Source organism: Diceros bicornis, chromosome 14 (assembly GCF_020826845.1).
Source record: "Diceros bicornis minor isolate mBicDic1 chromosome 14, mDicBic1.mat.cur, whole genome shotgun sequence".
NCBI classification, from domain to species: Eukaryota; Metazoa; Chordata; class Mammalia; order Perissodactyla; family Rhinocerotidae; genus Diceros; species Diceros bicornis.
In genome coordinates, this window is record NC_080753.1 from 20,977,759 (window position 1) to 20,991,945 (window position 14,187).

Sequence of the window (14,187 nt, forward strand, 5' to 3'; positions counted from 1 at the left end):
AATAGCAACCAGGGGATTCTTTCATATTTGCGTAGTATGTGTAGCTATTTGTGTATATTTTAAAGCCAAAAGTGAACTCAGGTACTTGCCCAACCAATATTATTCAGTGTTTAGGTACAATGAAGTAGGAATTATTAATTTTTTACTGTTTTTATCCTGGTGAAATATTCATTTCTGATTATTATGAAAAATTATATTTAAAAAATACAGTAGCATAATATAGATCAGCTACCCTAATCATTGGGCATTTCATTTTCATTAACATTTCCCATACCCGTCTACGTATGAGCTATTGGTGGGTATTATACATACAGTTCTTTCATTTTACTACCTGCCATATATGATTTTTAACACTAGCAAAACCTGTGTAAAGAAGAAAGTACTTAGATTTTGGGAAGGCCTTGAAGAATTAATTTGAGTACCCTCCAAACAAGCCAGCTAGCAGTTCCTCTGTCAAGCCCAGGAAGCCAAATTTTAGACTGTTCCCATTACAGTCATGTGCCACATAACGATGTTTTGGTCACTGATAGACCACATATAAGACAGTGGTCCGGTAAGATTAGTACCATGTAGCCTGAGTGTGTTGTAGGCTGTACCATCTAGGTTTGTGTAAGTGCGCTCTGTGGTGTTCTCATGATGACGAAGTCACCTAATGCACTTCTCAGAACTCTCCGGTGGTTAAGTGATATGTGACTGTGTGTAAGTTATGGTCCTTATCTCATAATTCTTTGATTTTCAGCATAAACTTTAATTGATTTTTTTAAGCGTAAACTTGTTTAACTTATTTAAAGTTTTTATAATAATCATAATATCTGTTGCCATTTATTTTATGTCTTAACTGAAAAATAAGCACAGTCTATAAACTGTGTGAGATTAGGAGCTGTGTTTTGACTTTTTTCTTGTTGTCATTGTTTTGCTTGCTTGCTTTCTTTGCTTTGCTTCTGATTAGCCATAATTTCCAGTTCCGAGCCCAGTGATTAGCCTATACTAGGTGCTCAGTAAATATATATTGAACAAACCAGGGACCAGTGTTCAATTAAAAATAATAGATTTTTAACCTCCATGCTTACTTCTTTGTTTTAGCCTCATCTACAAGACTGTAGGTTGAAGATTTGTCCTTCTATGGCTTCTCTTTTAAATGTTTTTTTTTTTTTTCTTCCTCACTTGTTGTTTTTAACATCCCTGCAAGATAACTGTTATTATTTCTGGATTTGTCTGTTGGTTTCTTTTGGTGAGTTAGTACAGTCTCATTTATGTTAGTTATTGGCCACATTCCTATGGAGGTAACACTAGGATCCAGCAGTCCTCAGCCTTCCTACTCTAGTCCCTATTCCCCTGCACCAGTGGGACAACTTCTCATTTTATGTGGCTTTTGCCAAATTGCTTAACTACCATTTCACTTCATTCTAACACACATTAATGGAGAGTCTGCATTCTGGAAGGAAAGCCGTCTTCTTGTAAAGAGATCTTTACAAGATAGAGCGATAAATGAGAAGCTGGATGAAGTCCAACAAGGTACTCAGGAGCGCAATGGAAAGGGGGTGATGAGGTCTGTGCTTGAGTTAGAGGAGACCTCAGAGAGGCTGTGGCACCTCACTTGCATTTTCAAAGGTGTGGGGGTCTGTCTTCTCTATGCTGCTTGCTTTCTCAGAATGTGACTGTGTGAGTGTTGTTGAATGGTTGTACCATTTTATCCTCATATGACTGAATCTCTTAAGAATTTCCTGGTTTTGGTTTTAGTAACAAATCTAAAACATTTTCTTTACTTACCAAATTATCAGTAGACTCTTTTTTCCTTTTCTTATATAGATTATTTCGCCTTACCCCTAACCAAGAATGAGTCATCCCTAAGCAATATCTTAGGCTTTTATAGCGCTTCATAGTTCTCCAGGTGCCTGCACCACATTATTTCATTTGATCCTCACAATAACCTGGGAGTGTAACAAGATCTATACTATATCACTTTCTTGAGCCCTTTTTAATAACCTTTTTAATTCCTGAGTGGAATATGGAACTAACATCTGAGCCTAGGAAACCTCACTTTTCATTTAGTTTTACATATACTATAATCTAATTTGGTAAATAGTGTATACAACATTTATTGGTTTTCCTATGCAAGCAATGTTTGGATACAAATTTGAATAAGGATTACTTTCTCTGACAGACAGGGGGAAGTATATACAAATTATCTCTGTTCATCATATAATAAAAGCATAGAGCAGATTGGAAACAGATAGAGACCAATCTCTTTTACACATTAGTAATTGCATTGCTTTAATCCCATTTTGCAACTATCTTTGGCTTTCAAATGTATCGGGAACTATTGGGTAGGATACTGGGATAATTAACTATATCACCTGATGGTTTGTGTACCACGGTAAACATTAGGGTAAAGTAAGTCATTAATGCTAAATAGTAGTTCAACCTCATACTTCCTTCCACACTCATGCAGTTAATTGGATTGGTTGCTATTTCCACAGATATGACTAAGTGGATTTCCCTTTCACAATTGACTCCCATCTGTACCTCACCAAGTTGTACTATGTCTTCTTGTGATTCTTCTTTTTTGTTTCTTCTCTCATTAAGGCATGTGCTTAATTGTGGAGCCAAAAGTAAACTATACCTAGGGTTAAATACTAAAATCAGAAAGTAAAAGCCAAAAGGATCTTTGGAGCTCGTTTGGTGTCCACCTGTCTTTAGTTGCTACTTGAAGAGCCTGAGGACCAGAAAGATCAACCATTCTTTTAAAAACTTGAGCTTCAAAATGTATGTACATTAACACAGGCATTATATCTCACTCTGAGGTGATTCTACACGAGAAATTATTAGAGAAGCTGTTAGTTCTTTTCTTTTTTTTTTTTTTTTTGTGAGGAAGATCAGCCCTGAGCTAGCATCCATGCTAATCCTCTTTTTGCTGAGGAAGACTGGCTCTGAGCTAACATCTATTGCCAATGCTCCTCGTTTTTTTTTTTTTTCCTCAAAGCCCCAGTAGATAGTTGTATGTCATAGTTGCACATCCTTCTAGTTCCTGTATGTGGGACGTGGTCTCAGCATGGCCGGAGAAGCGATGCGTCGGTGTGCACTGGGATCCGAACCTGGGCCACCAGTAGCGGAGCACGCGCACTTAACTGCTAAGCCATGGGGCCCGAGAAGCTATTGGTTCTATATCAAAAGAAGCCCATGTGGTTTTTCTCTTTAAGTTTAGATGAGAGTTACTTTCTTAAAGCTTATAAGAGAGAGATTCTTGTGATATACACACGTGTGTATGTGTAGGTATATACAAACATACATATATATGTTACATATATATAATTATCCATGCAAATTAATTACATCCTAAATGTGTTTATGGTAAAATGTCATTAGTACTAAATAATGGTCCAATAATAGCCTTTAATCTTTGTGAATACTAGAAGTTATAAACTTTTTAATGATGACTCTGAAACTCAACTTCTCATTTCTAAATAAATGTAGGTAGCATTTATTCAGGGCTTGCTGTGTGCTGCGTGACATTATCTCACTTAAACTTCAAACCATAGGCATTTAAAAAAATTTTATGAGAGGAAAAAGGTCAAGATGGCTTTTGAAACTATTTTAAAGTAATGATTTTTTAAAGCTTCTTGATTAAACTACTGTTGAAATCACTTTGTATAGTGCTATGTACTATGTGTGGAGATAATCTACTGAGTTAGTCTGACCATAAGATGGAGGTAATAATCTAAATGTTCTGGAACACTCTTCAGGATACACAGTACTGACAGAGGAAACCGTACCTTCACTGAGTTTCATAGCAGGCCCTTGCCCTCCTTGTGAGTGGATTAGGTTCTGAGACCCAGCATCAGAAGCTGCAATTCTAAAATTGTGAAGTTCGCACTTTATCCATATATTTTCTCAACAAAAAGACAAAATTATAAAATTGCTTTTGCCAAAAACAAGGGTGATAGTAACAGAGATAAAATTAGAAATCAGTTTTTCTCATTCCTCATAATTATTCTTGAGCAATACTTTATTCTTTCCATTTAGTAATTTTTTTCAGTCATTACGTTGGTCTGTGTGTGGTCTGTGTAATTCAGTGCTTTTAACACCCCGATCTAACCATGAAGATTTAGTACAGGACCTAATGTTTAATCCTAAACATTTTAGGGTGAAATGAAATCAGGTTATCATGTGAAAATTAGGCAGAGTTCCAAAAAAACGTAATTAACTCAGTCTTCTTACCTGTTGGATTCTTGTCCTTTGAAGAAGTAAGTGATGGCTACGACTTTTTCAGTGGATGCCTTTTTAGAAATGTGAACAGAAGGGAGTGTGGAGGGAGGCACAGGGGTGCCAAGAAATGAGCAGAGAAAAAAAGAGGCATTATTAAATGTAGATAAGGAAAGTACAAATTTTGTAGGCTACCCCAAATTTATATGCTACTAAAATTTTAAGAAATGCACATGAAATGTACATCCTTGGATTTTAAGCTGTTTCATTTCTCAGTTATTGAGTAACCGAAAGATATATAATGTTGAACAAATTCAAGATCTGCTGCCATCCGGGGCCGGCCCCGTGGCGTAGCGGTTAAGTGCGTGCTCCGCTGCTGGCAGCCCAGGTTCGGATCCTGGGCGCACACCGACGCATTGCTTGTCAGGCTATGCTGTGGCGGCGTCCCACATAAAATGGAGGAAGATCGGCCTGGATGTTAGCACAGGGCCAGTCTTCCTCAGCAAAAAGAGGAGGATTGGCATGGATGTTAGCTCAGGGCTGATCTTCCTCACAAAAAAAAAAGATCTGCTGCCACCTTTCAACAATTTTAATTGTATTTTAGTTTAAATAGTTAAATAGTAGTTTCAGTAGTTAAATAGTAAATAGTTAAATTTTAAATAGTATTAAGTATAGTTAATAGTTAATAAACTATAATCTAGTTTATTACTTTAATTTCCACTTTAAAGAATTTCCAAAATATCCTTTTGCTTACTTTCAAAACTTGAGGTGTTTAGACTTGAAAGTAGCTTATGAATAACTTATATGCAAAATAGTTTAAAAGAAAACTTTCAAATGGTGGTTGTTCTCCTAATTTCACATTTAAATAAGAGTAACCAAAGAATTAGTTCTTTGTCAAGGTTGCTGTTCTCATACAATAAATACAGTCATTGTTTATTGGACATTTTTTAAGCTTTGCAGGCTCATATTGATTGTGGCTTGGTAATTCTTTAAAGTATTTGTATAAATAGAAATGAATTCTTTGAGCCATGAGATACTGGTAATTATAGCCTTATCATATTTTTTAAAACTTAACTTAACTGTGTTTGACTTCCTATTCTAAAAAGAAGAGTTAAAATGAAACTCTAAGAAGTTAAGGCACATCTTTTATCAATTTATATACTTGTTTATGTTTCAAATGTCTAAAACAGTGAAAGACCAGTCACCAACAAAGAATAAGGAGATCATATGATAGGAAAATACCAAGTCAAATATCTTACATTTATAGTGTTCTGAATGTTAACTGTATTTAGTTACAAATTCATTTCCTTTCAGACACTTGCTTAGTTCTCAGTCCTTAGCTGTGTCTGCATGAAGCAACTGGCTCAGATGTTTTGATCCAAACCTTTTTTTTGGCAACCATTTGTTTGCCAGCAATGAAAATGTTTTGAAAGGCAAATAAATGTTTTTGTGGCTAGACTTTTCTATGCAATGTAAGGCTTGATTTACTGATCATACCTTCCTGTATTCTGAATAAGAAATTAACCTTGGAGAGCAAGATGAATGGCTTGATACTAAGCATTCATTATTTAGTGCCAGTTTTGTGTACCTGGACGTCTCTCATAGTTTTGTTGTGAGAGTTAAATGAGATAATATGTAGACGGCATGAAGCATAGGGTCATACATTCAATAAATGTTAGCATAAAAAAAGGAGTATCAGCTTCTGTTTAAACATGGGTGGTACCTGTGCCAATCTGCAAACATTCTCAAAACCCCACTAAATGACAGCAAAATAATTTTAAAAGACATAAACCTCTAAAGACAGAGAAACTGGGAAGAGATTAAATAGCAGATGAGAGATGCCAACAAATTATGGAAGCTTAAAAGTGGATAGAAATGCTAAAGGTTTAACAGACCTGAGAAAAATGAAACCTCAGAACGTGGAAAAGATCAGGATTGACAGTATCTCCAAAGAAAGAAGTCTTCAGTGGATGAAAAACAGGAGGATTGGTGGAAAGTAAAGGAGCAGTTTTATCCCAATACCCTATCAAAGGAGCAGTCAACTACCCCTTTGCCATTCTGGCAAAATAGTAAAGATTTACTCCCTAAAGAGGTTGAATTAAAGAAGTCTCGTATAAGAGATCCCAAGCACAGAGACCACCAAAATTCACTTAATAGACATTCTAGAAAGAACCCAGAAACAGAAGGAAAGAAATTTTCAGAGTAATTCAAGAAAATTTCCCATACATGAAGGACAAGAATTTATAAGTTACAGTATCCCTGTGAGTCCCAGGAAAATATATGAAGACCCTCATCAAGTCACAGCACCATGAAATTTCTTAATTTCAAGTAGAAATAGAACAATAGTAAAAGTTTTTCAGAGAGGGAAAAATGTCATATAAAGGCTTAGGAATCAAAAGACAACTAACTTCTCTATAGCAACATTTTAAGCTAGAAGACAGTGAAGCAATGCCTTTAAATTTCTGAGGGAAAATGATTTTTAATTTCAAATTCTATACCCAATCAGATTATCAATTTAATATGAGGATGGCATAAATAAGTTTTCAGACATGCAGGATCTTACAAAATTTATTTCCCACTCGCATTTTCTCAGGAAACTATCAGTGGAGTTTTCAGCTGTAGCCCACCACTGTGGGAGGGGAAATAGATATTGCAGTTTGAGTTCATTCTGGTTAATTGCCTGTTTAAAAACATATACATATCAGTATTCTTCAGAGGAACATAACAGAATCCAGAGTCCTTACAGTGTATCATTCATAATATCTCAGATAAAATCCCAGATTCTTTAAAATGTAAAGTAACAGGAAAACATGACCCATACCCAAGAGAAAAGACAAAATGGAGACTGACTCCAAGATGACTGAGATGTTGAAATTAATAGAGAGAAATTTTTAAAGCAGCTATTACAACTGTGCTCAAGAATGATAAAGGAAACTTCCAGAGAATGTGCTGTACCAAAATAAGGAAGTAGATTAAGAAAGAGCAAGAAGGGGGATCAAGAAAACAAGAATCCAAAATGGAATTGTTGAAGAAAGTCTGGAGGGCTCCAGGTAAGATGTCTGGAGAGGGAAAACAAAAACCAAAACAATGAAATTGAAAGAAATTCTTATGTTTCAAGTCTTTCAAAGAGTTTGAAATGAAATGGTATTAGGGTCACAAAAAATTAAGCAAAAAAACAAAGCAAGAAAATTATTACCTACAAGAATAAAAATTTTTTTAATTATAAAAAAAAATTTGATCATAGTGGCCAAGCTGTAATAGTATTTACATAGTCATAATAATATAAACACTGGAAATTAATTTAACAAAAAATTATATTTTACAAATAAAATCAAGAGAGGAGGAAGGAGATGGCTAAATATAGGCATCTGAGAACACTAAATGTTCATCTTCCACAGTAAGAAATCAATTGATAGTATTTAAAGCTGAAAAATAAAACAAGCATTATAAGCATGTTTCAAATATGGAGGTAAAGCTAAGAGAAGGACAACCTAAAAAATTTGAAAGTAGTTGCCCTGGAAGCAGAAGTACAGATTCAAAAGAAGTATGGCAAGATATTCCTGTCTATCACTATAAAAATTATAATGTTATTTGACTTTTAATGTTATATCCATTATAACATTAGAATTAGAATTAAATATTGGAATTAAATTAGAATTAAATATTTGTAACACACATAGCACAGTGCCTGGTACAAATTAGGTACTCAATAAGTGGTAGCTATTATTACTGCTAAGATTATTTACTCTCCTACTAGTCATTAAAATTATTGGTTACTCATTTCTAATGGAAAAGAAACATATACCTACAAATCTAGAAAAGTTATTTGATGGGGGTTTTTTTTGTTGTTTTTATTTAATTTAATTTAATTAGTTAGTTTATTTATTATTTTGCTGAGGAAGATTAGCCCTGAGGTAACATCTGTGTCAGTCTTCCTTTACTTTATATGTGATTCGCCGCTACAGCGTGGCTGACTAGTGGTGCAGGTCTGCGCCTGGCATCTGAACCCACGAACCTGGGCTGCCAATGTGGAATGCACTGAACTTAACCACTATGCCATGGGGCCAGCCCCTGTTTGATGTTTTAAAGGTTATACAGAGGAGAGGCAAAGTATAGTTCCAGTCCAAGTCCAAAGATGTGAGAACCAAGAGATGGTTCAGTCCAAGTGAGAAGACTGGAAAAGACTTGAACTGTCCCAGTTCAAGGCAGTCAGCCTTTTTGTTCTTTTCAGGTCTTCAGCTGACTGGTTGAGGCCCACGCATGTTAGGAAGGGCCATCTACTTTACTCATGTACCATTTCAGATGTTAATCTCATCCAGAAATACCCTCACAATCACACCCAGAATAATATTTGACCAAATGTCTGGGCACCCCATAGCCCAATCAAGGTGACACATAAGATTAATTAACCGTCACAAGTACACAAAGGCATAATAAAGATAGAACTGAAATTATTGGAGCTTAAATGTAGACTAATAGAGAAAAACAAGAAATATAATGAGAATGAAGGTAGAGGGAACGATCTATGAGTCAGTCAGGCTTTAAAGACCACATTGAAGTTAGATAATAATGAATTGTCATGGATCCTGGCGCAAGAATTGTGGACATGATGTTTGAGGAAGATCATTTTAGCACTTAAATCTAGGATGTATCACAATTTGGAGGCACTGAAATTTAAAAGCCAATAAACAAAAATCCCCAAAGGCCTGGATTAGGATGAATATTGTGGAAGTAGAGAACAAATTCCAGACCCTGAGAGATTAAAAGAAACAACAAAATCAATAGAAGTTGATGAAAATACAATAGAGCGAGAAAAAAAATTGAGTTTGAATGTTAGTGTCATTGATAGCAATGAGAAATTGAGAAGAAATTTATTTGTTGGATCAAAGATGAGGCATTTAAGATGACATATAAAGTTTAAAGTGTACCTTTTAATGCTCAACGTCCAAAATATTTAAAATGCAAACATGAATTTTAATATACTAGGGGAAAATTTTGTCCTTTAAAGAGTTGTTACAAGTTTAATATTAGTTTTTGTTTACTTTGAAGAATAGAAATAATATCAGAAAGAACAAATGCTGTAAATGAGTTGCTATTGTGGTAGAATAATGATGTCTTTTAGCAAAATATTTTTCTAAGTTGCAAACAAGTCTCCATAAGGTTACTATTACCATACTTTTGTCCATATAGTTAAGAAAATTACCTTTGTATACTCGTTCAACTAGTGAGTGGTCTTAAAATATTCCTCTGCTCTGCCATTTCTTGCATATTTTATAATGCAATTACATGTATACTACTTTCATTGTAATGAAGAAGATTGTAAAATGTACTGTTATTTCATATTATTTTAATTACTGCCAGAAATATTTGCCTTGCTGCAGTGAATAATGAAGTAGAACTTCCATTTATTTTCAAGGATTAAGAAATTGAGGAATTTCTTAAGGTATTAGGAATATTTTGTGATTTACCAATCCTGAGCTCAGCATCCTGTGGAACTGGACTGCCAAGCTGCTAACCTGTTTATTAAGCTTGTGCTGTTAAAGAGGAATTTCTTTACTCTTTGTTTACTCTTTCTGGTAGACATAGGCAAAATTTCTAGAAGCAAGCCAATAGGTAATGCACACTAGTGCGATCACTGTAATTAGCTGTTAAGGTTGCTCTCCTCACTTGGTAGAGAAGACGAGGTCAGAGTTTGGGAGAGGCAGTTTTGGAGCATGGGACACATCAGGGCCAGATCGGCTTGATGAGGTAAAACATTGATAACTTTCAGTCCCAAGGATTCACGTCATGGGAGTCCAAGGCATACTAGAGAGCGCTAGCGGTGCTAGTGCTAGTAGGAGTAGTAGGTTAGGTGAGGGAGATTACTAAAACGGGTAGATGAAAACGAAAGATAACATTTTCCTGCTAATTGTGACAACATAACCATGACATAAATTCCAGATCCCTACAATAGGTATGTACAGGTTTTGAAGCAGTGTTTTAAAATACATAACTCTTCCGTCTTTATTTTCCATTTTCTTTCTTTTCCAAGTTAATCTGTTTGTAAACTGACATTCTGGAGAGTGTTATAAATACAGATTATTTCTACGTAGTGTGGATAAACAATTGGTTAATTGGGAAACTATTTAGGGGCATTTATTTATCCTGATCCTTTCTTAACATGAGTAAAATTACTTATATCTGTATAGTACTTTATAATTTCAAATCGTCACCATCCTTCATTTAAGAAAATACAAAGTTATCTGACATTGTTGCCTCCTGTTTCTCTGTATGTGTCCAGACAAATGGATATGGAGACCATATTGTTCCCCACGCTGATTGCATGTACTTTAGACTGTGACAGAAATGTTTTTATTTGAAAAAACACGTGTACACATATTTCCCTGACAGTCTTCCATTTTTTAGAAAAATATGTTCAAATTTTTCCTGCTGAAAACTGTTAGTTTCTTTCTGGGTAGATACATCATCTTTTTAAAAACCTTTCCCCCAAGATTTCTTTTTAAATGGTTCACAGTTAAATTTAAATTTCTATATTTAGGTAGAATTATGTTTATATACAAACCACCAGTATCCAGGAAATCCAGTGGTAAGGCTGACACATAGGGAGTTTATAGTCTATTTTGTAGTCTGTGTATTTAGACAAGGTTTGAAGCTTGCTTAGCAAAATCGCTTAAACATTCAAGCAGAATTTCTTTAGTACAAATGCACTATTTGATTTCTTATAATTGTTGAGATAACAGTGTGTCACTTTTTAAAGATTAATTTTCAGGACTATGTATTAGATTTATTCCTTTCAAAGAACGATGCATTCAGGAACTGCTTTTATATGTAAATATTTTTATAATATTGAATAAAGTTGGTTTGGTGCAATCACCATGGGTTGATCAAATTTGGAAGAAGTTACAGGCACATTTTTGTAGTGTTTTCTCCAGCATCTTTATTTTTTTCAGCTGGATGTATTTTATGTTCCTTCCAACTAATCAAAATAAGAGACTGATTTTGCCTGTGCCAAAAAATAGAACTATCGTTTTTCACATTCTTTTATTTTCCAGGTCATTTTCAAGTAAGATTGTGTTTCTAGGACTTCTGAATTCCAGAAAACTCTCAACTTTGTAGATATAAGGGCCCAGATGAACATTTCAGGGGGAATCTAACTTTTCATGCAGTATGTTTTGTGTTCTGCATTCCAGATACAGTTAACTTTTTGTGTGCATGTGATTAGTGTGGAAAGAAATTAATGTAGTCCAGTATTATGATTTATGGACTGAATCCTTTGCCCACTAAAGACTTGCCAAAACTAAAACTATTTTTTTTCCTTTGGATATTAGAAACAGCTACTGTTTTTGTTGATCTTTTAAAGTTCTGAATGGGCCTATTTCAAATCATACCAGCATGGGAGCTCAGATTAATAATATGCTTATTCAACTAGTGATACTGAGTGAAACCATTGCTCACATGGATATGAGGATAAAATTTCATAAAATTATTTTCAGGTGCATTAATGCATTTCTGGAAGCTGCACGTGATTTTTCTTTTGCATGAAAGAAATCAAGGATTTCTGTTTATTGTATCAGTTACAGGTGGGCTTATAAGTTAATTTAATTGCACTTTTTTATGCTTTAAAACATAAGACATATTGCTTTTAAAAGCAGTAATGTGACTGCTGGATTATTCCCAAAGGTTTTTAGCTCTTAGTATATCTATCTCTTGAAACATCATGACTGTAGTATATTTAATTTAGATTATTGAAAAAAATTCCTAAATTTTTTTGGTGTTAGTTACAGCAAGCTGCTGAAGTTGCTCGGCTTCGGGGAGCAAGGGTAATCTCTGATGAAGATCTTCTGTTTTTGATGCGCAAAGATAAGGTAATATAAAAAAATTTCATTGTATTAAAATGCCATGCTTGATGCTTAATTACACTTATATAAGGAAATTACGCATCCTTGTTATATAGCTTTCAAATTGGAATCATAACTATTGAACTAATGTTTTAGTCTTTGTAGTTTGCACAACAAAATAGTTTCCTACAGGAGAATCGATATTTATTTTCACATGGGCAAGAGCACTTATGTAAAACTATGCTAACAACTAATTCTCACTTATCCTTACATACCTATTTAGACATTTTCATTGCTGCATAATATTCACTGTGTATCGACTGTATGCTTTATTCTGATAAGTGGGATATAACTGAATGGCGTATTTTTTTTTTCTAATTTTATGCAGGATTACAGGCTTTCATAGAGTAATTTTTTGACTTGAAATACGAGGTTTATTCTGTGACACTGGTTTATAGGAAAAAGCAAAGCAATCAGGATGAATATTCAAAGAGTATAAATATATATACCATAATGTCTAGATTTTTTAATAAAGATCTCCTTTCTTACTCTTTGAACTCAGGTATTAAAATATTTAAGCTGCTATTTAAAAGTCTAATTTTGTCATAACTATCTTTTATGAGTAGCAAGTTGAAAATATTTTATAATATTTACATGTTTTTAATAAAAGCTTCATCTGCAAGTTACATGTAAAGAACTAACTGAATATCCGTGGGTGTGTTATGGCAGATGCCCTCCCGAGTTGAGCAAGCAGTGCTCGGTTCCTGATGTTCCTTCCCCGTCTCCCCGTTGCTTGTTCCTGGCCTGTTCATGCACTCACCCACTGCTCTTCCCCCAGTGCTGTATGCTTGCAGCTCTGAGTTTATCAGAAGGCATCCCATCTAACCTTTTGAGTAACCTTTTAACATCCTTTCTACTATCCAGTTACTTTATATCTGTAAACCCTTGCATTCTGATTGACTGAAGGTTGACTAAACTTGGATCAAGTATTTTCTCTGCCTTATGCGGTGAGATTCAGGGTTCTACAAACTGCACTTTGACCACTCTACCATTAAATTGTATAAATTTTTAGTTCATTAACTCTTAGATGGTATAAGGAATGTAAAGAAAGAGAAAAGAAATGTCTTCACTATCAAGAAGCTATAATCTGGTTTAGGAACTCTGTAAGATTAATTAGTTAAAGAAGCATTTTAAGACTCAAAGAATTTTAAGGTTGTGTAATTTGATGGAGAGGCTGTATGAGTTGTTGAAGGCTGCATGTTCTGCCTAGGGTGAGAATCATGCAGTCATAGGTAGAATGGACCAAATGCAAGGGAACTAAGCAGGATGCTCGTTCAGTAGTCAAGGCAAAATACGATTACTATGGTGGCTCTGGAAGTGGAGAAGGAAGAATTCAGAAAGATAGTGAAGAGTAAAATATGCGAGATTTGGTGACTTGATTATACTCGGAGGCCTAAGGAGAAACAGGTGCTCTACCGCAGTGGCACCGTGAGGAAGGAGCCTGAAGGTGCTGTTGGTGGAAATGAGGACCTTGAGCCAAGATTGTCTCTGAAGGCAGCTGGAGAACAATAGAGTTAGCGTTAGCACTTCACAGAATCTGTCCAGTCAGTTTTTCCTTTTCACTGACAGAGGTAAAGAGGCTAGCATAAAAATAGTCCATACTGACACTCTTTCCTGCCTTTTGGACAAGTCAAAATTTAAAATCATATTGAAACTTCGGGAACATACACTAATTGACAATGCCCTTCTGTCCAGAAGGACTCTTAATCAGAATCTTTTTTATCAATCGAGAACATAGCTGTAGTATCAATAGTTGCCAGTGTTCTCATCTTTCTCCTCAAGATGATAATTTTGTTTACATGCTGACATGTTCCAAACAGAATTTAAAGTAGTTTACATAGGTATAATATGAGACGAAGTAAAATTTAAAGTACTGAATGGAATCAGAGCAAAGAGAACAGAAGGATAGCAAACGACTCGTATACAGGTATATGTTTTTTCTCTTATTAATTCCAGTTTATATTCAAACAGTATTTATTGACCGCCTACTATGTTTTACGTATTGCACCAGGCAACTTCATGCATTCTTTCATTTATTCCTCACAACAGTCCTGTAAGGTTGGTACTTTCCTTACTTTGTAAATAA

At 34.8% G+C, this 14,187-nt stretch overlaps 1 protein-coding gene across 9 annotated transcripts in view; it reads left to right on the forward strand.

Moving 5' to 3' along the window:
- SUPT3H (SPT3 homolog, SAGA and STAGA complex component) overlaps positions 1-14,187 on the forward strand; it is a 534,834-nt gene that overhangs the window by 336,324 nt on the left and 184,323 nt on the right. For all 9 annotated transcript variants that reach the window (XM_058554232.1, XM_058554229.1, XM_058554231.1 and 6 more), the window contains one exon: positions 11,982-12,068. In XM_058554232.1, the coding sequence (XP_058410215.1) occupies positions 11,982-12,068 (87 nt within the window). The remainder of the gene's footprint in view (positions 1-11,981; positions 12,069-14,187) is intronic.